The 24,603-nt window shown below is 40.4% G+C and overlaps 1 protein-coding gene across 3 annotated transcripts in view; it reads right to left on the bottom strand.

Moving 5' to 3' along the window:
- The window catches only part of tnika (TRAF2 and NCK interacting kinase a), a 57,587-nt gene that overhangs the window by 22,004 nt on the left and 10,980 nt on the right, over positions 1 to 24,603 (bottom strand). For all 3 annotated transcript variants that reach the window (XM_026310530.2, XM_026310523.2, XM_026310513.2), the window contains exons 2-10: positions 20,963 to 21,028; positions 7,120 to 7,176; positions 6,046 to 6,171; positions 4,714 to 4,824; positions 2,825 to 2,915; positions 2,282 to 2,412; positions 2,134 to 2,188; positions 1,325 to 1,403; positions 992 to 1,167 (exon numbers count right to left, since the gene is read on the bottom strand). In XM_026310530.2, the coding sequence (XP_026166315.1) occupies positions 992 to 1,167; positions 1,325 to 1,403; positions 2,134 to 2,188; positions 2,282 to 2,412; positions 2,825 to 2,915; positions 4,714 to 4,824; positions 6,046 to 6,171; positions 7,120 to 7,176; positions 20,963 to 21,028 (892 nt within the window). The remainder of the gene's footprint in view (positions 1 to 991; positions 1,168 to 1,324; positions 1,404 to 2,133; positions 2,189 to 2,281; positions 2,413 to 2,824; positions 2,916 to 4,713; positions 4,825 to 6,045; positions 6,172 to 7,119; positions 7,177 to 20,962; positions 21,029 to 24,603) is intronic.

Genomic DNA, 24,603 nt, shown 5'->3' on the forward strand with positions numbered 1-24,603 from the left:
CTGGCATTCCAAGAACCTCACTCCTTCAAGGCACTTTCTTTTAGCCGATTTGAGTAAGAGTAAAAATCGTAATTTTACTGTGTGTAGTGATGTGGAGAACATTAGCTCTGAGCTCGTTCTGCCAAACTGGGCCTGAAACATAATGGTTGTAGAAGCAGCCCAGCTCTTCCTGAGACACATGTAAGGGACCAGTCCTCCAAATGTGACAAAGTGACAGCTGGAGAAAGTCAGTCTGTCCAATGACAAGACATTTCTGTGCATCATGAGAACATCCACCCCGCAGCACGTTAGGTCTTGAAGCGGTTAATGTGGCTCTTAGTGGTGCATTTCCACGTGCTTGTGCCAGTCTGTCAGTCAGACACTCAGAGTGCTTTTGTGTGATGTGCAGGAGTAGAATGGAAGTCTGTCACTTTCATTTCTGAAAACCACAAGCATGACGGCATATGTCTCCATGTATAACTAAAACTGTATTATATCACACCCATGCGGCTGCTTTTTTTTTTTGTGCAGTGAGTGTGTGTTTCTGTGTTCAAAGTAAGTGCAATGTACCTTACAATGTGTCAACCTGTTGTATAATAGTTTGACATCTAGGCAAATGTTCATATTTGCATTTTTGAAATTGTTAGATGAGAATATTGATACCACTCTCATGTCTACATTGGTAATTCAATACTACTGCCAGCAGCTGGTGAGATCATCTATGTAAATACTGGAAGAAGGGGGAAGCAGCTAGTCTGGCTCTGTCTGAGAGTACAAAAGTCCACTTTCACCTCTAATACACACCAATTAACCATTTATATCTCATTATATCTCATCCACTAATATAATATGTAATATACAGTTTCACAGGTATAGTTACTTCAGCTTGTCATCATATGTCAAGTGTAATTATTCAATGAAAATGATGTTCCACTGCTGTGTGTGTAAATCTATGCGTACATCTATAGCGTTAAGTCTATAAGTGGGCACATGAATACGTATTCTCCCTCACCTCTCTCTCCTCTCTTCTTCTTGGTGCGGTCGATGTGGTCTTTCAGCTGGATGCGGATCTGCCTCTCATTGGGCAGCTCTCTGATGAATGGGTGTTTGAGGAGCTGCTCTGTGCTGGGTCTCTGGCCGTGGCTCTTCACCAGACAACTCTCTATGAATGATTGGAACTTCTTCGACCTGAAACCATACACACAACCACACAGCACACACAGAAAATAAAAAAACCCACTGTAATCCAGGATGTCCCTGCAATGACTACCCCTCTTTTGATAGTGTCACTTAGACAGATCTGCAAATATGCTCAGCCAACACAGTTATCAAGACACACACTCACCATTTCTTTGACTTGAGTCTGGGTGCAGGGTTTCGTGGGATGAGGAAGAGGGCTCTCATTGGGTGCATGTCACACAGCGCTAAAAAGTCAGATGTCATAGTTATTAAACAAGGATGTATTAAGGGGAATCTTTTTTAAAGAACTGCATTGAAATATACCATGGCATATAGCCACAGCCAGCTGGAGTTACCAATATACCAATATACCAATAAAACACACACACACACACACACACACACACACACACAGATACACAGCCATAGGTCTTGTTTTAAAGCTAACCTTGGGTTATCAAGTTTCAGTTAATGATTACCAGAACAAAAAGACTCTTCACAGCATGTTTGGGACTGGCATTGATTTTGTCCTGTGTGCCACATGCAGTTTTCACCAAATTCTTGGTGTTAAAAATACTGACATATTCTCATCCAGAATGCAGCAGTGCAATGCCCTTCACGAATAGTGTGATTAATTACCCACTGTAGCAGGAAGTTTTTTATACTGTAACAAAATTAATTGAAGGGAGAAAACAAGTCCATCCACCTCTAATCATAACAACCATGTGCCAGTACCTCTAGGAAAAAGATAATGACCAGAAGATACAGCAAACACTAATGTTATCTTCTTAAAGATATTGGGCAGCAGCCCAGCAATTTGACAACCAATTTTATATCCTCTCCTTGGCCTTCATTAAAATTATGGCTTAAAATGAGTTGAATAGGCCTGGACTGAAAAATGATCTGACTCCTTATTATAGTGATCTACTGCAGTAGCACTAAGAAATGGTGTGTAGCAGAGGTGTGGGCACATACGTGGTGCTCCTTCAGCCATCTCTATTGCAGTGATTCCCAGTGACCATAAATCACTCTGCAATGAAAGAGACACAGTGCATAAATACTCAGGAAGATAAAAAGCACAATAGACAAACATCCTCAGAGGAGAGCAGGTTTTATTAAGCACCTTGAAGTCGTATGTGGCTTCAGGGTTCTCGTCACAGGCGATGACCTCTGGCGCCATCCAATATGGTGTCCCGATAAATGTATTTCTCCTTCCTACTGTCCTGTCCAGCTGGGCTGAAACACCAAAGTCCACTACAGAACAAACACACAACCACACACACAGAGTTTTGGGTTATAGTGTGCACATTAGTTTAATGCATGTTTCTGTCTTCACTTTGTACTTGAGGAGGCCTATAGTGAATTCCATAATGAACTCTAAACAGGAATAAATTACCCAACCTGCAATATCCTGCCCAATTTACAAACATACACACATTTTATAATCCCCACTCCACTGGGCTTTAGAGGGAGCACGAAAGAGGGAGAGAGTCCCTTCTTCAGCAGTCTGCACCATAAACGGCAGCAGAGCAACAGAGAGATAAGTAGGCTGGTATGCAGCATGAACACCCAACACACCAACACCCAACCATATGAATCTTTACACCTTCTACTGCCATCCCAATCCTAAAGCACTTTGTTAAGCGAGGTTAAATGGGACACCGACCTAACTTGACCTCTGCATTCTCAGTCAGCAGGACGTTCTGTCCCTTGATGTCTCTGTGGATGACCTTGTGCTGATGGAGATGAGTCAGACCCTGCAGACAGCAACAGAGACACACCGTGAAGGAATGCCACTGCACCAGAGAGCCAAGTTAAAATTAAAGTTATTACATAAAGAGTTCCAAAATGAGATGTCCCTAAGCAAAACTAGGAGCTCCAGGCTTGCTTCTGTGTAGCCGACCTTCATCTCTGACCTCTCTGGTTAGAAGCAACCAAAGTAGAAAAATAATCAGAAGTGACAGTAGTACCTTGGTAGTAGTCATTTTAGTTGTTGTAAGTAGATAAAGAAGTATTTACATCTGAAGTTTATTCATCAGTATGTCTTGCACACAGTAGTTAGTCTGTTAAAGTTTGAATCATTACATTTTTTTCACACAAACAGATTTACTTGTTATTTTTTACCTTCAAAATGTATAATGATGCATTAGATTTTCCTTCTGGCTTGCATAATTAACACAACAATGTGAAAGAGGTTTGGTAAAATACTGTAGAGCAATGTGTTTGTTGTTAACTGTTCAGGGGAAGCTTGTTATATTGGTTGTAAAACAACTTAAAAAAGGAAAAAAGACAGTAAAAATGTTAAAAGGGACACAGAGTATATGAAACTAGAAGACAAAGGGACAAGAAGAGATGTAATGGCAATGGACAGATGAAGACAGGGAGAAAAAAAAGAGTACAGAACAAGAAGTGAGAAAACAAAGAGCATGAAAAAAGGCAAGAGGGGTAATAAAAGGAAATAAAAGGGAATGAAAGGAAATCATTGTTGCCTCAGCTCAGAGCCGTACTGCGTATAACTGACAAGATGCACTGATGTTGCTGCTCTCTGTCTGAGGCTATAGCCCTCAGCACTCAAAACGCACAACAGCAGATAGTAGAGATATTCTGTATGAGACTGAGTATGATATCCTGAAGATTGAATTCATGGCTTCACATCAGTGCAAACTACAGACATCACAGATCACAGAACAACTGCTGATTGCTATCAGAGAACTGATCCGTGTGTCGTTTTTCCTTATCTTTTCACATGAAGCCACAAGATCTAACACAAAATTAGTATTTTAAAATAAAATAACTGATATGGTCAAAACAAGTATTGACTGTTGATAAGTTTCTGTTATTGTGTCAGTAGCAAACAGCTATTTGTCTATATTGCATAGAACATTTTATTATTTTATTTTCAAAGAAAATAACAAATAGAAGATCAATACTCACTTCATGAATGCCAGAAACTCAATGTTCTATTGCCGTGTCTTAAGATGAAACCATGAACTTGTTTTGACATTTTGCCACTACTCCCAGTTTACCTGCCGCAAGTGAAAACTAACTGCATGTTAACCTTGGGGCTTCACATTTAAGTATTAGTTGCTGCCAATGCTACAATAGAATATATTCATTGATTATAACATGGCTGGGATTTTGCTGTTGTTTAAATTCTGCTTAGTCAGGCAGGCTGTGCCAGGACAAGGAAGCAGTATGAGGAATGGTAATGCATTAAAATGACCAAAAAAAAAAAAAAAAGACGGTGACTGTAGAGTTGTAAAAATAAAAGGTTAAAACATAAAGTTAGATCTGGAATACAGTTGTACCAGAATATTTGAGGGATTGTGAGAAATTTGCCATATTTGTATATTTGTGAGCATTTGAGAATATTATTTTCCATAAATCATGTCAGTTTCTTCTTCACTAACATCTGCTTAGAGAAATTTAAATGTCTTCACAATTCCTGCAGTCTAATTCATGCATTCAGAAGAAAAAGATCATATTTTTAAAATTCACATGAAATGAGCAACGAAACTGAAGTTCAAATTCTGACTTGCCAACATGACAACTTACCCTGAGAATCTCTCTGCAGATGTAAGCAGTCCACTCTTCTTTCAGAGAATTGCCCTTGGTGTTCTTGATTAAGTCTGTCACTGAGCCAGCTCCACAGAACTCCATGACCAGCTACACACATACAAGGCTGGTTATTTATTGAATGTTTTGCAAAAGGAAGCAATCAGGTCTCGGATCATTCCACACAAGCCAACAGCTTCCATTAAGCAAGGAGCTAATAAACAATCTTGTTCATTTTTGGATCCCAGTATTTTATGGACGTTTTTAATAAATCAAATACATAAAAAGACAAAGAAAGGTGGCCAATTATTTGCCTTGAAAACAGACTTATTATAACAATATTAAAAGATTATCAGATTATAAACACATATGAACAGACAGCCATGTTACAGACTCACAAACACAAGCACACCAGAGAAACTACTGGCATAAACTGACTCAGTGGGGTCATAAGATCACATGAGTGAATCAAATCCATCTTTTGACCCAAACACAATATGTCCTTTCTGTCCATCCCTCTCCTGTCTCTATCCTTAGCTGCCTTAGTTTCCCCTCTCCTCTGTACTCTTTCATCCTCTCCCAACATTACATCCATGAAGATTTGCGGTCAAAAGTTCAGCTGCTCAGTTCTGGCTTTGCTTCAAGCGCCCCTCATCACCGCTGAGTATTACAGGGACAGGGGAAGTTGGCAAGTAACAGCCAAATCGCTCTCATCCAGGCTGAGACAGGCAACAGATACACACACACACACACACACACACACACACACACACACACACACAAAAACATACTCATACTTGCACTAAAATAAGGGACACATAAATAAAGACACTAACATAAAGAGCCCTGAATAACACACATCCACAAACAAACAAAAAAAACTGGCAGCTGTCGAGTCATGAGGAATTGTGCAGGTGGTAGATCTTGGTGCTGTGTGTGGATATGCATATGTTTGTGTGTGTTCACCATTGTTGTGTGATGGATGCTGCAGGAGCAGTGAAGAGAGAGCTCCCTTAGATCATCTTAAGACATGATTTATTGCAGCAGCCAGTCAACCAGCCACACACTCATACTGTTTATATCATTCACATGCACATGTTAAGTATATATACATATTCCAGTGCAGTTACTACAGTTACTGTATGTGGAAACAAACTATACAGTCACTTCTTTCACAAATGTAACAGGGAAAATGAAATGTATCTGATCTGTTCTTTATTTTCTAAGAGCCATGTTCTCTCCCTGTCTCACTTTGTTTCATACACACAAAGAGTCCAAAATACAGAAAAGATGACAGAAAATGTGCAACAACACATAAAAGTAAGGCCGTACCCATAGTTGGTCATCCATGCCAGGAGGGTTTTTCTTGATGAAAGCTCCATAGTAGGTAGCAATGTTCCGATGGTGACTGTACTTCTTCAGCATGTTAATTTCTGCTTTAATCTCCTCTTCTTCCTCCTGATACACAGAAAAAGACCAACAGGAATTAAGCCATGACCTCTATTGGTGACCCCCCTCAAACATCCTAACAGGATGGTGACAGAGCTAAGTTGTTGATGGATTTGCATTTTGAATCCATTTAAATTCTGAAAACTGTTGTTGCAAAACACACAGCTGGGCTTTAAATTATTTGCATAACAGCATTATTTTTTAATTACTTTCACTTAAAAGGGTTACTGCCACAAAGCCAAAAGCAGTTGTTTGAAACAAGTTGTTGTGGCAGTTGGTTACTTAAAAATGTAATTTCGTATTCATTTGCACCAACATCAGAAAATCATGCCTTGATTACTTCTATTTAGAGCTGATTGGTGAAGAAAACAAAGACACTTGTTTCAGTAAGCTGATTTTGTACAGTAGCAGCTTGTTTAATTTGCAATAATGTGTTTCCCTTTCATTTAATTTTCAATCACTAATTATTAATCATTCAATTATTGTTTTAAAGCAAATTTATTCGCATATAGTAATTAATACAGTTTCATTTACTTGTCAGGCCCCTTCCTGCTTATGATCATTAAAAAAAATGTTTCCATTGATGCTCCTGTTCATTCATTCATTAGTTGTTTCATTTCTGCAGAGCTTCATTGTTTTGCTGGCAGCTGAGTATTGACAGGGAGGCGTAGGGTGAGAGGATCTCTAAATATAGCTGAGACTTCCTCCTGCTTTACAGAAACGCCTGAGACCACACTGCTGTCCTAATACCTTCAGCTAATATTACCATGGCAATAGGCCTGTCCTCATTTCCTCCCTGCCACATCACACATAAATGTGCTTGCACGCACATACACACACGCTGATACTGACTCATCGTTCATAATTAGATGTCACGGTCGACCGTAGTATAATCACTTGAGATGATTTGCTGTGCATTGGTTTGTGTGTGTCTGTGTGTGTGTGTGTGCATCTTACCCCAGTGACATCCATGACCTTGATGGCTGCCAGCTGCCCTGTCTTAACATGACGACCCTAGTGGAAGGAGGAAAGTAGAGGGATGGACACAGAGATAAGGAGACGAAAGAATACAGAGCAAAGAGGAAGGCAAGAAGACAGATGAGAAGAAAAATGTTAGTGTCCATTAAACAGTTTACAGGATTCTCCAGAAAATGCAAATGCACATTGCGCTGCATACAGAAATGTATAGTAAATAAATAAATCAGTGGCAAAAACACGTTTTACTGAATAAATTGCATTGACAATTTTTGCCTCTGTTAAAAACATAATTTACTGTACATATAATCTGTTGTCATCTCTCTAAACACAGGCTACCATCAAAATCATATCAATGCTCTCCTAGGTATAACTCATTTTGGTTATTTAATGCAGATGCTTACACTTGACAATGAGGCAATAGGGAGCTATTCAACAACTGTCCCATGTTTGAGGCTGGCAAGGGATGTTGCAGTTTATGGGCAGTAATGTGTGACCTGACTAGAAACAGTCAATGGATTTATTAAAGTTTTCTCATGCTGTTCCAGGTGAGTTTACATCTTAAAGCATCTCAAATACTTTACAACCAAGTTAAGAGGTGATGTTTGTCTGTATCGTTGGCAGCAGGTTAACACCCAACCTTTCTGTTACTGTTATGTTATGTGAATAAACTTTTCCATTGAAGTTATGGATTGCAGCTTGCTTTAAGTAGTTCAGAGCTGAGAGGAATGGTGTCACTGACATGATTCAAATTGAGGACATGATACTACTCGCATTAGACTGCTGGGTCAAAAGTGTACCCCAGCATGTCACTGCAATATGACCGCCAGCCTTTGAGTGCTAGTCTGAAAATGGCAGCATGTAGCTCAGTAAAAACACATTTGAGAGTATCTGAGATGGCACGCAAGCGAAAGAAAGAATAAAAAACAGATACCGATCCACAAACACTGTTATGTAATACTGAGGCTCGGCAGATGCCTGGAGGAGTTGGGAAAACCAGGAGGTTGGAAGCTGAGGGGCAAATGGAAGGCCCATGTGGTTGATTTGCAACAGAGCATCTGTGGCTGTGATTAGCTAATGAAGCTAACAGGGCTAAAGGCGCTAAAACCACTGACGGCCATTACTTCCACCTGTCTGGACTCAACTGATTAGCAGGTTAGAGTCTGGGCAGAACAGCTTCTCAGCAGTGGCGCAAACTAACAAAACCACACACACAGACAAGGACACACACACATAAACAAAAACACCAAACAAAAGCAGGACTGTTTTCCTGGTAGAATTGCTATAAACCAGATGGCATTAAGGGTCTGGCTCTAAAGTGCCTCCTGAGGGCTTTAATCAAAGGCCTGTTCTGATAATGAGCGCTACAGCCAAAACAGAGGGTGGGAATGCTACAGTAAGAACAGAGCCAAGTTATGGCTAAAACCAGGTGGTTTCATCACTCTTTGCAATTCATTTGCAGGACTGAGTGTACAGTAAGAGGATAGTCTCTGCACCCTGCCACTGGTCATTACTCATTCTCAACGCTTCACCTTCTATTTTTATATTGTTTTAACAGATCAATCGCACCCACAAGCTTGCCAAAAGTCACTTTACTTGATGAATAGCTTGTGAGATGTTGGAGGTTATTCAATATATACAGTTATTAACTGTGAGATAATGTAGAAGTGTGATAGCTTATTTGTTCCTTTACACATAATAAGATGATTAAATCTGATTTAGGGCCAAAAAGTGGTGTTTTTACTCACTACAGGGAGTATCTGGGGCTCTGCTTTGTTTAAGGCTGAATATTTACATCACTTTGTAAACCCTTGTAACACTTCAGAAAGCAACACAAGTTGTTTAATCCAGAGAACCATGTTCTCAGAACTGAAACTAGGAACCAAACTCTAGTACATTTGGTGGGCTCCCACAAGATGACTGGCAATACAGCATCACCATCAGCTAATGTCCATGAGTGAGTGCAATTTAAAGCCATGACTTAAATTTCTCATTAAACAGCTCCTCTGAAATTGAAAAACTTTTGAAGTCACTGATATATGGCTAAAAGAGAACATTAGGATTTTAATATGATAATTCATTGTGGTACAAGCCAGCGCTGCACTATGCAAACGAAGCAAACTGGATGGTTGAACACTGTGATCCGGTTCTCCTTTTCTCTCTTGCGCACACAGTCTGTGAGAGTAAAAGAGTTGGAAAGATTGAGCAGGGATTTCTCATTAGGATCAGACTGCCCCAATTCCACAAGCACAAGGCTGGCTTTGTTGGAGACCAACAAAGGAATTACAGCCACTTATAAACCAGAAAATTACACACACACACACACATTTACAGGCACATACAAAATACAAAAACGACATTTTTCCACTACTCACACTGGTATAAGGACTCTTATACGCACCCACACATGGACACAGACACATTAAGAGGGAGAGAAAATGACTGAGGGAGTTTGAGAGTGACTAAGAGAGCGAGAGAGAATGTGTCAAATAGATATTAGACATGGATATCATCAGAGCTGGATAAAGATTCATTACTCTGAGCCACCTGACAACCTCCCTCCCTCTCTACTTCCCTCCTGGAGCAGTAAAGCCATCTAGCCTTATTACACGACCAAGTATGAAAGAAGCAACAGAAAGGAATTAGCACTGGCTGTTCATCTTCATCTCTTGCTCTTCCTTCCTCCTCCCCCTGTTCATTTATTTGCAAATTCATACTGTGAATGGGTTGCGGGTGGGCTCTGGGTTTATGAGCCAACTAAAATAGCATTTCCACAGCAGTTATCAGGATAATATAGTGTACTGTCACAATAATACCAAAACAATTCAGAATGAAAAATGATAAAATGATTAGTGTTGAAACCACCTTGTTTCAACAAGTAATTTATAAAGGTAAAATGACAAATAATTGCTGATTCTAGTTCTCAAATGTGAGGACTTGTTTCTTTCTCTGTTTATTATCATTGCAATTTGAATTCAGCTGGAATCAGAACTGTTGGTCACACAAAACAAGCAATTTAAAGATGTTTGCTTGAGCTCTGGGACCTTGAGTAACAGTTTTATTTTGAGAAATGCACATATTTGTCTGCTCTGAAGTTAATGAGAGGATTCCCACCAGTCTCACATCAAGCTACACAAAGCATCTCAGTTACTTGTAAGGACGGCCCCACTCTCTTCCTCATCTGTCCCATTCAGAGCGAGGAGGCCTGTTCATCCCTTCCTCCAGTCATTTGTTTACTGTTTTGCCTCTCTGACCTAGATCTGCAGTTTCTCTCACTGCCTCCCACTCTTATCCCTGGGATTCTTTCTCTCATTATCTAAACCTCTTAACTTTTCACAAGCTCCTCTTACGCTTTTCATTATTTCTCTCTTCCTCTCTCTAAATGTCTCACCCTCTTTCACTTGTATTCTTTCTCTGACATGCAGCGCAGACCACCACCTTGTGAAAAGTGGGTTTTACATGAACATGAGTTGAACACTAATGGAGATAAAGTAGCATTCAGCTTTGAGCTCGGCAAACAGACATGACACAAACAGGGACTCCCTGCAACCATTTCTCTTTGCCTCTGCTAATGCATCTAGTGCCTTCTGCAAACCACAATGCACTGACAAGGCCTGAGTGTCTCCACGAAGCAAAACAAACACACAGCTTATGCTCCCGCACGCAAATGCTTTCATCCAATATTTCAAAACTACCATTATGCTGAGCATGTGGTGCTTTAACTTGAATCATCATAATGACATTTCAAACAAGGTCAAGGAAATTGTCTTCACGTGTGTTCAGTCCTCCAGTTTCCCTCTTTAAACCTGTGAAGGTATTTTGGCCATATATGATGGCAAAACATCTGTCATTCACATACAAACCCATAAGGAGCTGTGATGATGCCACGCCAGCTGTGTTTGAGTGATAACAGACCAAATTGACCATGTTTGTTCCACTCGGATGGCTGTGCTGTATGAAGACAGTGAACTGACTCCAAACTGATCTCCAATCAGCCTTCAGGTGGTCACATCATGGAGGAGCCATTACTCTTTATCATCCCTGCAGGTCAGTGGTGCTTCAGCTATTTCTTGGGTTGGGAATTCAAATTGGAGTGTAGGTCTTTTTCTGATGGTTTTACCCAACAAAATAAGAGTATCCTTTCATAAATAAAGGTCATTTACAGTATAATTGTTTAAGAATATGTGCTATATGTTGTTGGAGCAAAAGGGTATGTGTAATGGCTATTGTTTCATTCACTTACACAATAAACTACTGTAGAAGATGAACAACTACAGAAACCTCTTTCTCCAGGTTCATTTGTCCATTTATTGTGTGTGATGTTTTAAAGACTGTTGATTAAATTTTAAACCAAAAGGGAAATGTTGCTTCTGTTTATTGTGTCCACATTTTATGAAATACAATAGCCTCGCAATAAATTCCAATATTGTATGGCTTAAAATGTATAACAGTCATAATGTTTTGATTCATTTCTTTAGTGGTGGTTAGGGTTGTAAAACACCGATTTATGTCAGTCTGACTTGGGTTGAAACTGCAGATATACAGATATATATTCATTATTGATCAATCTGTCCATTATTTTTTGAGTAATTGAGTTATCATTTGGTCATTACAATGTCATTTTAGAATCAATAAAATACTAGTGTTCTGTGCACATAAAAGCATATCATCCTTACGTATTTTAAATTCTTACACCACCTTAAGGAGTATAAAAGAAAAACACTCTTATTCAATCAATTCAGGATGTTAACCCATTGTTTGCCCATTGTCGAGTATGCTCTAATTCATTATGTCTTTATTGTAAGTTCATGCTGTAACCCTAGGTCTGATAACATGGTGTCATCTCATCTCTCATCTCATCCGTTCCCTTCCACATGCTGCATGAGGGAGATTTCAGTCTGACACAAAGTACACCTTTGTCTCAGTATTACTGCAATTAGCATCAACGCATAATTATGATTAATTGCGTCTGCCAAGAGACAGCAAAATGTCATTAAAGTATATGCAGCCTATAGACAATTGTACACAGCACATAATGATTCTCTTTTATGGTTTTTCAGCATCTGCTATATGGAGCTGAATGTTGAGGGGAACAAATGCACACACGAGCACCGCAGGCTGCAGAGGGAAGCATCTCTTCAGCCTCAGTTACATAAGACCAACCTGCCTTAACACATATGATACTCAGGGATTTAGTCTGTTTGTGTGAGTGCAAAAGAAATGCTGCATTGTGTGTATATTATTTGTTATGTGCATGTCCAAGTCAACCACACCCCCCATCGGACACATTTACTATGCAGGACACTTCCTGTTGTAGCCTAGCAACAGTGTTGGATGGCCAGAGTACAGTGGGCACAGCACGTAAACATACACATACACACTCATACACACAGATAAAACAAGGAAGAGGACAGCGAATAAGAAACAATCGTCATGATATGGGAGCGTTGCTATTTAGAAGAAGAGGCGAGATAAGGAAAGGTGGGGGGGGGAATATAGGAGGAAGAATTGATTGAGAAAATAGAGAGCGGATGAGCAGAAAACTAGTTTACTGAGAGCTAAATATCACAGTGCAACTGTCCTCAGTGTGTGCTTGTTCTGTGGCCAAGCTGCAAGGTCAGAAGAAACCAATCCCAATCCATCCAAGCTTCAGTTCAATTTGACTTTGTAAATTGATCCTTGATTTTTAATATATCCTTTACAGGAACCAAAATTAAAACACTTGTAGCAGTGGTTCTGGATGTTTTACCCTGTTAACAAAAAATCTAATTACTGGAGACCTTTTTTAAAAGCCTAATGTAATTAAGATTGATTGTAAAAAATTCCAAGGAGCCATTTGTTTTTCATTCATTTCGCTAAAATTTAAAGAGAGACTTGAAATGTACTTACTGTTTTCATTATGGTAGTCTGACATGGGCCTATAATGTCACAACTGACATTCTGCCAGACAGTGACCATAAAAGTAAGTAAAAAAAGCTAAAAAGTCAAATGATTCTGCATCAATTTTTAATTAATTGTTTTCATGTCCCTTCCCTTCAAAGCATATAGAAAGAAAAAAAACAAATATACATCCTAAAGCATATGAATGCAGAAAAACATACTCACTCAACTATGGTGGGGATAGATTGCCACACTGCACCGCCCACTCTTGGTAAAAAGGAAATGGGTCACACCATAATCCTAATCTGTGCTGTCATGGTAATCCAAACAAACACACACAGTCAAGAATTAACTGAATGTCATCTAAGCATGCTCTCCTGGCATAGGGCCTGTCGGCATGGCAACTGAATCATGGCGAGATGTGGGTTATGGGATGTACCCCGGGGCTTCTGCTCTATACGAGTCCTTGAAGGAGCATGCCCACTGCTGCTACACACCAAACTGTAGTTCAGCTGTGTTAGGTTTGAAGGATTTCAGACAACCAATGTTTCAGTCTATACCCTGTTATCAACACCCACTGGTTCTAGTCTGTAAGCTTACAATCCCAGCATGCTCAGTAGCAGGTGCTGGAGCTGCGATGCAGAATTAAAGCTACTTTCGGCTAACAAATGTTACAAACAGTTCTGCTCGAAGAAGCCCCAAGAAATAAGAGGGCAATACTCCCAGACACACCTCATTGCAGTTCAAACACCTGCAATCATTCTGCATTCACACATGCTCGCACAACAACACACACAGACAGGTACACAATCACGTACACGCACACACACATTTGTGGAATCAGTGAGGCAGTAAATAAAAGTGACAAAGGCCTCCATTCCAATCTACTCCTGCACTGCTAAGGAAATATAGACGCACCCTGAGGCTGCTCTCATACACATGAGAAAGGAAGAGAGAAGAGACAGGTTGAGATAGAAAGAGATTTAAAAGGAAAAAAGTCATACTAAGAGGCAGTGAAGATGAGAACATATAGCAGCGGAGAGTTTAGGCAAGAAGAAGACAGAGAGGATGAAAGAAGAAAGATGAGAGCAATGATCTGTATAATAGTCCAGAAGGTTTTTATTGATGGTTGTGGGGGGTGGGTGGGTTGCAGGAAAGAAAAGCTGAATTTTGTGACAGAGTCAGTGCATGTTGATTCCACTTTGAATGAACTGCTGTTATCGGCTAAAGCCTACTGAAACAATAATCTATCTGCAGTCCGCAATAGTCGCTGATTAACCTTCTCGCTCACAGTACAACAAGCTAATTAACAAGCTGCTAATCACAGAAATATAACTAATCAGGGGTCAGAGAAAAGATCTGGCACATTGCTAAATAATCCAAAATGCAGACGCTCATACTGGATTTAAGCAAGAGAGGCAGAGGTCTGCAAACAGGTAAACACACAAAAAAGGTCCTAATCAGCAAAGCACATTTGTGGCTCCCCATGGTGGTGTGAAGGTGCGTGACAGCAAAGAGATGGTGCTTTCACAAAGCAGGTAAAGTCCCTTATCACATGGCAAGAAATGCAATTTGGTTACAAGTCCTAAATATAGAGAGATGATCTGTGGTTCTTTATACACGTTTGTACGTCCAGACATGTGTAATGTCAGAAAATGTAAAAGTTTGTTCTCATCATAAAAAATCCTTTAATGCTTTGAACGTGTGTTTTTATTTATGGTGGGCATTTGAGGCCAAACCAGATGAACTGAAACACACCACACATATAAACACATGTACAATAATGTTACCTTTACATCTTGATGTTCCAATGCATCTAAACAGCTGTGGGTTCCTCCCAAAATTGTTAGCATATTACCTCGCTGAGGCTCTAACTCATTTGCAGGGGGGTAACTCCCTAATGCACTAAAAGGCTACTTCACTAAGTTAACCACGAACTCACCCACTTAGTGTATCTCTTATTTCTAATCAAATTTTAAAATCTTAATGTCGTCAGTCACTACAGATGGAAACAAACTCTGCTCTTGACACTACAACATCTGCAGAGCAAGCAGACATATACAGGAGGATGAGAGTCAGAAAGTGCGCACAACCAAGGGAACACTACAGAGGAGGAAGGCTGCGGCGGAGAGGCAAAGCGGCAGGTTCAGCACTTCGGCATCACGCTCCAGCAGCTTAGGAGGTCAAATGAACAGGCGAGCTGATTTACTGTACAGACTGGAGATGAGAGAGGAGCAGGCGGCAACAACAAAAGACACAGCTGAGAGAGAACACAGGGAAGGACGGAAAAGGTGAGTAGAAAAAAACTGCTCAGATAAAGGAGAGCAAGGATAAAAAACAAAAATAAGGAGAAAACATACATTACACAGAGAAAGGAAAGACGAGAGAGAATCAAGTATAATTAAGAGAGTCAAGGCTGGTATAGGTTATTGATTTAACTATCGAGGAGCAGCAATTCACAATGTGGGAAAAAGCCTTGGCTAAATAGTTCTTTACAGTGTGCACTATCAATTAAAGAGTGCAGCACCTGACTGGAAAAAGGATACAGTAGAGAGAGAGAATGAGAAAGAAAGACAAAGAGTGAGAAATTGTTATTGACAACAGGCATGGCTAATTGACCCTGTGCTCGGAGGCAGGAGTGCATTGTGGGTAAATGGGGTGTGTGGCCTTGAGGAAGATAGAGAGAGGATGTAGGCTAATGAACACACTGCCAAGTGTGTGTGTGTGTGTGTGTGTGTGTGTGTGTGTGTGTGTGTGGAATGAGCACATCTGCTGCTCCCACGGTAAATAGCAACATCCACCTCAGTCACGGTTCACAGTTCATTCATAGGGACTCCAGAGATTGAAGTGCGCATGTGCCTGTGTGTGTGAGTATGTGTGTCGGTGCGTGTAGACAAGAAAAATACAGCAATGGCGGCGCAATGACACAGTGTCAAACTGTAAACAGCTGCAGCAATGCCCCTGCACCAGGGACAGGTACTGTACAAGGCAACAGACAAGCACACACACACATGTATCTACTCACTGCACACACAAGTAAACACCAACCATACCCGAGCCCTATAGCCCACAGACACCCCCATAGCCCTGACAGCAACCCCATTAGTGTTAATGCCACTATATAGCACTACATTCTTTACATATGTCAGCCCTTTATCATACCAGCTACAATTTACTGATACAGCAAGCATGACTAGCCTATTTATTTTCTAGCAGAGGACTGAAAATAAATACAGCTCTTTCCTGAGGTATGGCTGGCAACTGTGAGATTTAGAACTTCAGCTGGACTGTGTGCAAATAAATCTAATCATCATTACCACCATATTTGAAATTCATAGTTCGACAGTAAAAATTTAAAAATGTACAAATATAACATTTGTTATTTGTCAGTTACCATTTTTTGTATAAGCTATCAGTGACTACTTTCAAAGAGATACACAGTGTATATGCTTGTTTGCTTGATCTTCCTTCCTGCTGTGAAACACTAGCTGAAGGAATTTAGAACATCAAACAAAGAGGAATAAAGGAAGTCGCTCTATCTTCCAGTCTCTTTTACCAGGCTTTCACACTTCATGCTGCTTCTCTGAGGTGTGTATGCACGCGTTTGTCTGCGTATGTGTGTTTATGTGTAACAGTGCAGCGGCAGTGGCGGGCATGCAGGGAGAAAAAAAAATCTCCCACAGTCCTCTGCAGCGTGACTTCCAGCAGATAAGGAAGATAAGATACCAACTTTGAAATTTTATTCAGTTCTTAAGAGGGCAGAGGAGTGACGAGGAGGAGGAGAGGTGGGCGAAGGGAGAAAAGGGGAAGAGCCAAGCAAGAGACATAGATATGGAGGAAAAAATAAGAGGTGTGACTGGTTAATGAGATGATTCCTATCTGGACATCCTGGACTGCCATGGCCCCACCACAAATTTATCATAACATCATCAAAGATGTGAGGCTGTAACCGTAACAATTTGTCGTGTGTGGGCTCATCGGTTCATCAATTTTAAAGAAAACACAAAGTCCCGATAAGAAGATTTGTTCCAAGCACAAACACTTTTCATTACACTAACAAACATACACTGTGACATTAGGACATGTCACCATATACTTGCTCATTGAAATCCTTGGCTGTAAACATAGCTTGACACACACAAACACACACGCTAGTGCAGTAAATGGAAACCACAGAGCAGCTTTTGAACAGAGTGGCTGTCACAGTGGGTGAACATATAAAAGCCCATACAGCCTAGTTCCCCAGCCATTGGTTTAGTTCTACTATGTGTGCAAATATATTATATGTGTGTGTGTGTGTGTGTGTGTGTGTCTGTGTGTGTGTCAGAGTGAGTAGTAAATATTTAAAGAGTGTGTGGAGCACTTTGCCTGAGGAGGAGTGAAGTGGAAGTGTTCTGTCATCAGAGAACAAAAAAAGATTGGTTGCCTCCTTTGCTCGTCTTCCTCCTGCTTCTTCGCTGCATGGAGACAGCAGAGTCATGGAGAGAAAGTACTGTGCAAACACACACATTCACACTCACAAACTCACACAAACACCGGAAATCATTTGTTGCTGCCAAAGATGAGGAGACAGTGGATGAGATGAATGTCTGAATGTATCATCATTTTCTGCATGTGGGTGTGAATGTGTGCAGCATTTGTGTTCATGTCACCGACATATGATTAGTTGCCCTCACAACTTGCATCATTCATCAGGAAGAAAAATAACGTCTCCCACCAGAAGAAAGAGAAGCTGTGATTAATCAATTAACTGATCAATAAGTCTGTCAGTCAATAAGTTGTCGTGTCAGTTGGTGAGTGTTTTGGCCAATGGTTGGACACAAAAGGTCCCAGTTCCCACCTCCACTGTGGCACTGTGTGCGGCAAGGAGCGCTTCATCAAGTTGAAAAAATGAGGAAGCTCTGATGAGCCCCATCCCAAAGAAAGGGGGAGACAACAGAAGCATGATAAATAAAAAAGGAGGGGGAGCAGAAGAAGGAGAGAGAGCTGGAGAGATGAAGCTGAGGAGAGAGACTTGGCAAAATCAAGGGAGGAAATACCAATGAGGGAGCAATGGAGAGGCAGATGATGAGTTAGAGAGTGACAACAGTTGGTGTGAGAGAGAGAGGGAAAGAGAGCTAAAGAAGGAAACAGAGAGCGAGTGGAAGATGGAGAAGGAGTGAAGTGGAGAGAGAATGTGTTTAATTATTCAGCATTACCCATGTTCTTTATTTATGGGCCTTTTAGAGCAGCCAGTAGAAGCTATATATACACATACTGTAGGCACAGACTGCTCCCTTAAGTACAGCTCACCAGAGAAGTTTCAACCCAAATAACAGGGGAAACAAGAAGAAAAGCATTATTACATATTGATAGGAGAAATGTGCTGGGGAGTGGGGCGAAGGAGTGAGGAGGATGAAAGAGACAAAGGAGAGAAAGCAAAAAAGCAGAACCACCATGCAGATTTAAGATGAGAAAAGGAGACATAGAGAGAAGTCAAGCTAAAATTATCTTTTTGCTGTGGCTACTCATCTGTCTGCATTATTGGTTAAAATATCCGTTTGCTCATCGGGAAACTGCAACCAAAATACAGAAATAGGGATTTGACATTTTTAATTGAGATTTTAGGTGCACATGTGAAGGAAAAAGAGTGGGATGGAGAGACAGCAGAGAGCTGTGAGGAGCAGATCCGTATCATTTAACTAGATGGGGTAATGGAATTGTTGATAAACCTGTTATCTCTTGCACCCAGACACACAGGACTGCAGCTGCATGGCACATTACTGGCCCTGTGTCACCCATAACATATAACACTGTGTTGATTATTACTATCAAACACGCAAAATAATGCATGCATAGCTACACATAAACATTCTCTAGTCTCTAGTGCAGAAGAATGTCATCATTGGTCATGTTCTTAATGTGAGAAGAATGCCTGGGGTTTGCAGTTCGTGTGAAATGTGTTTAGCTTTTAACCAATGGATTATTCTCTTCATCCAACAGGCTTAAGGTTTCAATAAATCCAGATGCAGCCTAAATTTCTTTCAGCTATTTTTTTTTTTAGTGAAATGAAACAGTAGTAAATTTGCACTTATGACAAGTTTATTTGAATAAATAATAAACACAATAACAATGTATAATCTATCTAAATTTTAAAATAAAATTCAACAAGGGCTTGTGCAGGTTGGATATATAAGCCTAGCACTTCTGTCTTACACTGTGAGAAAGAAAAATAAGGCACGACTTGTAACTTGCAGTCTATGATCAGAGACACATCAGAGCAAAACTGGCCCCTGGCCACTGAGCAATCTGAAGCTATTTTTGGAATCATAGGAAGGAGTAAAACCATGTTTACAGCCTGCCTGATTCTTATCTTCACACTCGAGCAAAAAATTCTAACTTCACCTGTGTTCGCTCCAGAGCACCCTGACAAGGATTCATTGATCCAGACTGGGGATACTACAGTCCAAAGCTATACACACTATAGTATTCTCATGTGTTATTTTTCTGATATAACACCATACCTACAGCACAGCACTGAAAGAGACATTTTCAAAGTAAATAACACAATGCTTTCTTTCTTATGGTTTATTTTTGTTTGAAATTGACAATTTTAAATTGTTTAAACCTTGTCAACATTTCTAGTTTATACTTATGATGTTTTGAACAAGTATTTTTTAAATGAGTTATTAACAGTAGTCCAAGGTACATTTTAGCAGCTAGTCAAAAACTAGAAAACTGTAAACATTGTTTTTGGAGCCGTCAACCAACAAAAGTAATATTAATAAAAGAAACCTAAGTATGGACTCCATTGAATATTTCACACTATAACACCCAATCACACACCAGTGTGGATCAGCTGTATGGGCTACAGATCCACAGACTGTTGCCACAGGCGTTCTGTGGTTCTGTAATGTATAGGAACAGACTGGCTGAATGTCAGCCAGTAAATGAGCCGTGACTTTCACCAAGACAGCAGAGTCAGCAATAAATGGATACACATAACTCTCCTATTCTCCCTTCCTTTTGTGTTTTTTCCTCCCTTTTGTCTCTTACACACACACACACACACACACACACACACACACACACACACACACACACACACACACACACACAAACACACATGGAAGGATGTCAGATTATATTTAGAAGCATGGAGAAGTATGTTCAACCTCTGCCTGACCGTTTATCTGGTCCAATCAGCTGTAAGAACAGTTCCTCTCTACCACCACCTGACCTTGACTCTCACCATTAGACACACTGACTCACATACGCAGAAATGCATGCACTCACAAAGGCCTTCACATGTCTGTACTTTCATATATTTAAACAAACACATGTTTATTCCATCTGAAGGTGATTTAATAAAGAGCCACATGCTGGTGCCGCAGAGTGGCAGAATAAGGCAGAGAATCAGGAATAGGAAGAGCGGGCCACAGACCAGCAGGGCATCATGCAGGGATAAGGAAGTTCAGCTGGTATCGTGGACATAGAGATAGTGTTTAAAGTGACAGCAGGAAACACCTGAGTCCAGTCGACAGCAAAAACCTCAAACCACAGTGATGTCACAATGTCAGACGAAGTAGAAGCACTTCCTTTGTCCAAGAGGACCACTTCCCCCTAAAATACCTCATCTCAAACGAGAAACCTACAAAAACCCTTTCAAAGATATAGAAAGAATAGAACAGTAAAGGAAGAAAGAGAATGAAGAAAAGGAATAATGAACATTCTTCTAAAAAGCACTTAATGTTCCCCAGATTCAGTTTCTCCTCTCCACATTTAAGCAACTTTTATATTTGCTCCATTCTTCTCAAAGTTGTTTCTTTTAATCACAGTGCATGTTTTTATTTTCACTCCATGTAGGCTACTGGGAGAGAATAGACACGAGCTGATTAGCTATGGGAGCACAGTTTTAGAATGATAGACTAATGCTTATCAAAGTCTGTTGAAGCAAATATCTTACCTTGTACACCTGCCCATAGGTGCCATTTCCCACCAGCTCCACCAGCTCAAAGATGCCAGCAGGATCCTGGAAACATAAAAGAATTATTGAGATAAATTTGACCAATAGAATCATAATCAATCATACATTCAACTCACAATAAAAGAATATCTTAAGATTGTTAACATGTACAATGCAACAAGCCACACTGCAAGTTCTTTCTTACATCTTTAAGGAAAACAGTGTCAGTAGGGTGATCTGTTCTTCCAGTACTTTGGACTAAAAATCTGTGTTCAAGAACTTGAGTCCCAGGGTACAGAACCTAATGATCTGGAAGATCCCCTGACTTTTCCTCAGTTCTTTATGTATTTTTATTTCCATTTAACTTGTATGGCCACATACAGGAAAAATTCCCAGCTGCCTCAGTTGTGCTTCGTGCTGTTAAGCAAATGCTACAGTGCTAACACAACAAAATAAGTTGGTGAGCAATATACCTGCTAAACGTCAGCATGGCAACATTGTCCTTGTGAGAAAGTTAGCAAGCTTGCCTGTGAACACTTGCAGTACTAGCAATTGTAGATTTGGATCTCTAACCAGGCACTGCTGATGTTTTGCTCCAGCAGCTATCTGGGTGTTGATGCAATGGTCTGAAATGCAGTACTGGATTGTTTTAGGCTTGTGTCCAGACCAACTAATAATTTAAGTCCACAGTTGCTTGGTTGCCAACACAGAACTTGAGGCATCTCTGACAAGAAGCAGCTCAAACAGAGTGGAAAACCCACTGACCCCATGTGCACACAAACAGACACACACACACACACACACACACACACACACACACACACACCTCCCCCATCCTTTCTGCTGTGTGTTGCTACGACATTCCAACAATAGCTGGTATTCACCCTCTCTTTCCTTCTCTGTCTTTCACACTCTTTCCTCCACCAGCCTCTGTGCTCCAAACAGCTGAAGTCCATCTATGTCTCCCTCACTCTTTTATCTCCACATTCCCTCTTTCATTCCTGACAGAGTCCAGGACAAGTCCTTTTTTTCTCATTCCAACAGAATCCCAGAAACACTGAGGTCCTTTAACTAACTTCTACTATGTCTATTATTTCCCTGTGCATTCACACAAATAAAAAGTTACACACCAGTTTACATTTTGTTTGAGTATCACCGCTCTTGAACTTTGTGCCTCATTGTTCTTGCCTGTAGCCAGTTCATTTGCTCAAGCCATTCATATCCAAAATGTCTGTTAAGGTGTACCATCAGCAATCCTACACTGTAAGTATAATGTAATACAGTGTGTGGTTTTCTGGGGTGATATGCAATTCTCACTATGCTGTAAACTGTTCGTATTGTGAATTTTCTTGAACTCAGCTAAAAAACAACAGCATCTAAAGTGAAAAGCCAAAGAAGATGTTTAAAAAATGAAATTTTCTACTGGGGGTAATGCTTGAGGCTTATTTTGTTGCTGATTTACTGAAATAAACTAGACAATTGTGTAGATCTGCATAACCATAATACACTTCACAGACAATTCCCCACTCAATAAAGCGTCTTTCTATTTCCGTTCTGAAAAGCCACACAGGCACACGATTTCCCCCTCTGTCTGTCTTCTCTAACCTCGTCACTTTTCTTTCCCCCATCTTCCTTTTACAGTCCTTATCATCAGTCTGTGCTTTCGCTTTCTCGATTTCTGCACTTGTCTTTCATACCATGCCTGTGAAATTTCAGAAAATGTTTTTGCATAACATGCAGATCAATGCGTGATGCCACAATACACAGGATTATGGCCAAATGAAGAAGTTAAGTCCATTAGAGTTTAATGGTACCTAAGCTACATGTTCAGAGTTTACATGTCTATATTTCAACTCTATACCTATGCAATGGTTAACATCTATCTTTTTGGTGTTCTTTGTTTTTTTCTTCCTCTCTTTCCATAGTTGCCCTCTCCTTCTCCATCTCCCTTGCTTTGTCTCCCTTGTTCTGTCTCTATATGTTTGCTTCTGCGGGTCTCAGCAGACCTGTCAGCCTGTCAGCTGTTTCTGAAGACAGGGCCTTGTGCTTTTCTTGCTCTCTCCTTCCTTTTCCTGTCATTTATTTCACCCCCTTTCTCTGTTGGGTGCTGCAGACACACATGCACTTTCCCTCACATCCAAACACACACACAAATGCCGACAAACTCATTCTCTCGCACTCCGTCTCAAGTACATCCTCCCGCTGTCTCTCACACTCAAAACCACATATACACACACACACACACACACACACACAGTGTGCCAAAAGCACACTCCTACACAAGGGCTAGTGTTCAAATGTTCTAACGAGTATGAGTGGGCACAAAATGAAAAGTGTGTGTCTAACTAAACACGTGTACGTGAGGAAAGGAGTCAGAGAGACTGCAGGCGGCTTTCAACAGTGCAGACAGCAGCATTTTGCAAGCAATGCCACTGTTCACCTTGGTATCAGGACTTCAGCTTATGCAGGTAGATTTTTCCTCCCCTCACACTCTCCAAATCTGAGTGTATTACAGTGTGTGAATTAACTCTCAGAGCTGCATATGAATGAACTCTCAAAACTAAGTTTGTCTTTCTCTCTTTATGTCTCTGTTTTTTTCACACAACAGAAACATTCAGATTAAAAAAAAAAAAAAAATGCACATGTTGCAAATGCATATGCACCGCAAGAACCACAAGCAGTGAAAGATGCGGAGCAGTCCTTTGCTCTACACAAGGCATACAAACTGAGTGCCATGGCTGGAGAAACAGTGTTTTTGCTGCTCTAGTTCATACATGTCCTCAGGCTGGCTGATAAAAATATAGCACGGTATCATTCATATTTTATAGGACACTTGCAGAATGAGCGCTCAGCATGCATCAGACTTTGTCAGTGCGCCCATGTGTGTGTATGTGAGTGCACATCTGTGTGTCTGTACTTTAGAATTCCCTATGACTGGAGCAATTTTGCCTCCTTCTCCTTTTCTCATTTTGTGTTCCTCTGAACATTTTGCCAGTCACATGACTGCCACATGACCTCACTGGTGGTTGATGAATCACATTGTGTGTGTCTGTCTGAAGCTGCTGAATAACAGCAACACATTAATATAGCTTTTAGCTTATAGAAGATTAAAAATGCTGACAGAAGTAAAAATGAAGCTCAGCCAACTGAGACATGATCTAAAAACAACACAGATGCATATCATCTCCCCTACATGTCAACTTTTGAAGAGAGGTTTCTTCTAACTTAGATGACTGTGCAGATTTTTTGCTTTATCCACTGGCTTTTGAAACCAGACATCCGAGAATTTTCCAAAGCCACAAAGAAATGTGACTTCCTTCAATTACTATAAGTTTGTCTTGCAAGACGTTATGCATGGTGTATAAAGCAAAAACAATTTACTGCATATATAGATGATTAGACGATAGGACATGGTTTGCTTAACTTCACTCACCATTTAGGAAGAACAATTATTATCTTGCCAGCATTCTGTGCCATATTCAAAGCACTGTGTAAAACCGTAAGTGGATCAGCTCTGTGCACAGGGACACTTTAATGCAGCACTGCAGGAGCGTGGCCAACAAGGGGTGAAGAACCTATTAATAAGGCATATATTTACAAATACTCATCGTTCAGATAGGTCTTACTGTTTTATTTCTGAC

Source organism: Mastacembelus armatus, chromosome 22 (genome assembly GCF_900324485.2).
Source record: "Mastacembelus armatus chromosome 22, fMasArm1.2, whole genome shotgun sequence".
Classification (NCBI taxonomy): Eukaryota; Metazoa; Chordata; class Actinopteri; order Synbranchiformes; family Mastacembelidae; genus Mastacembelus; species Mastacembelus armatus.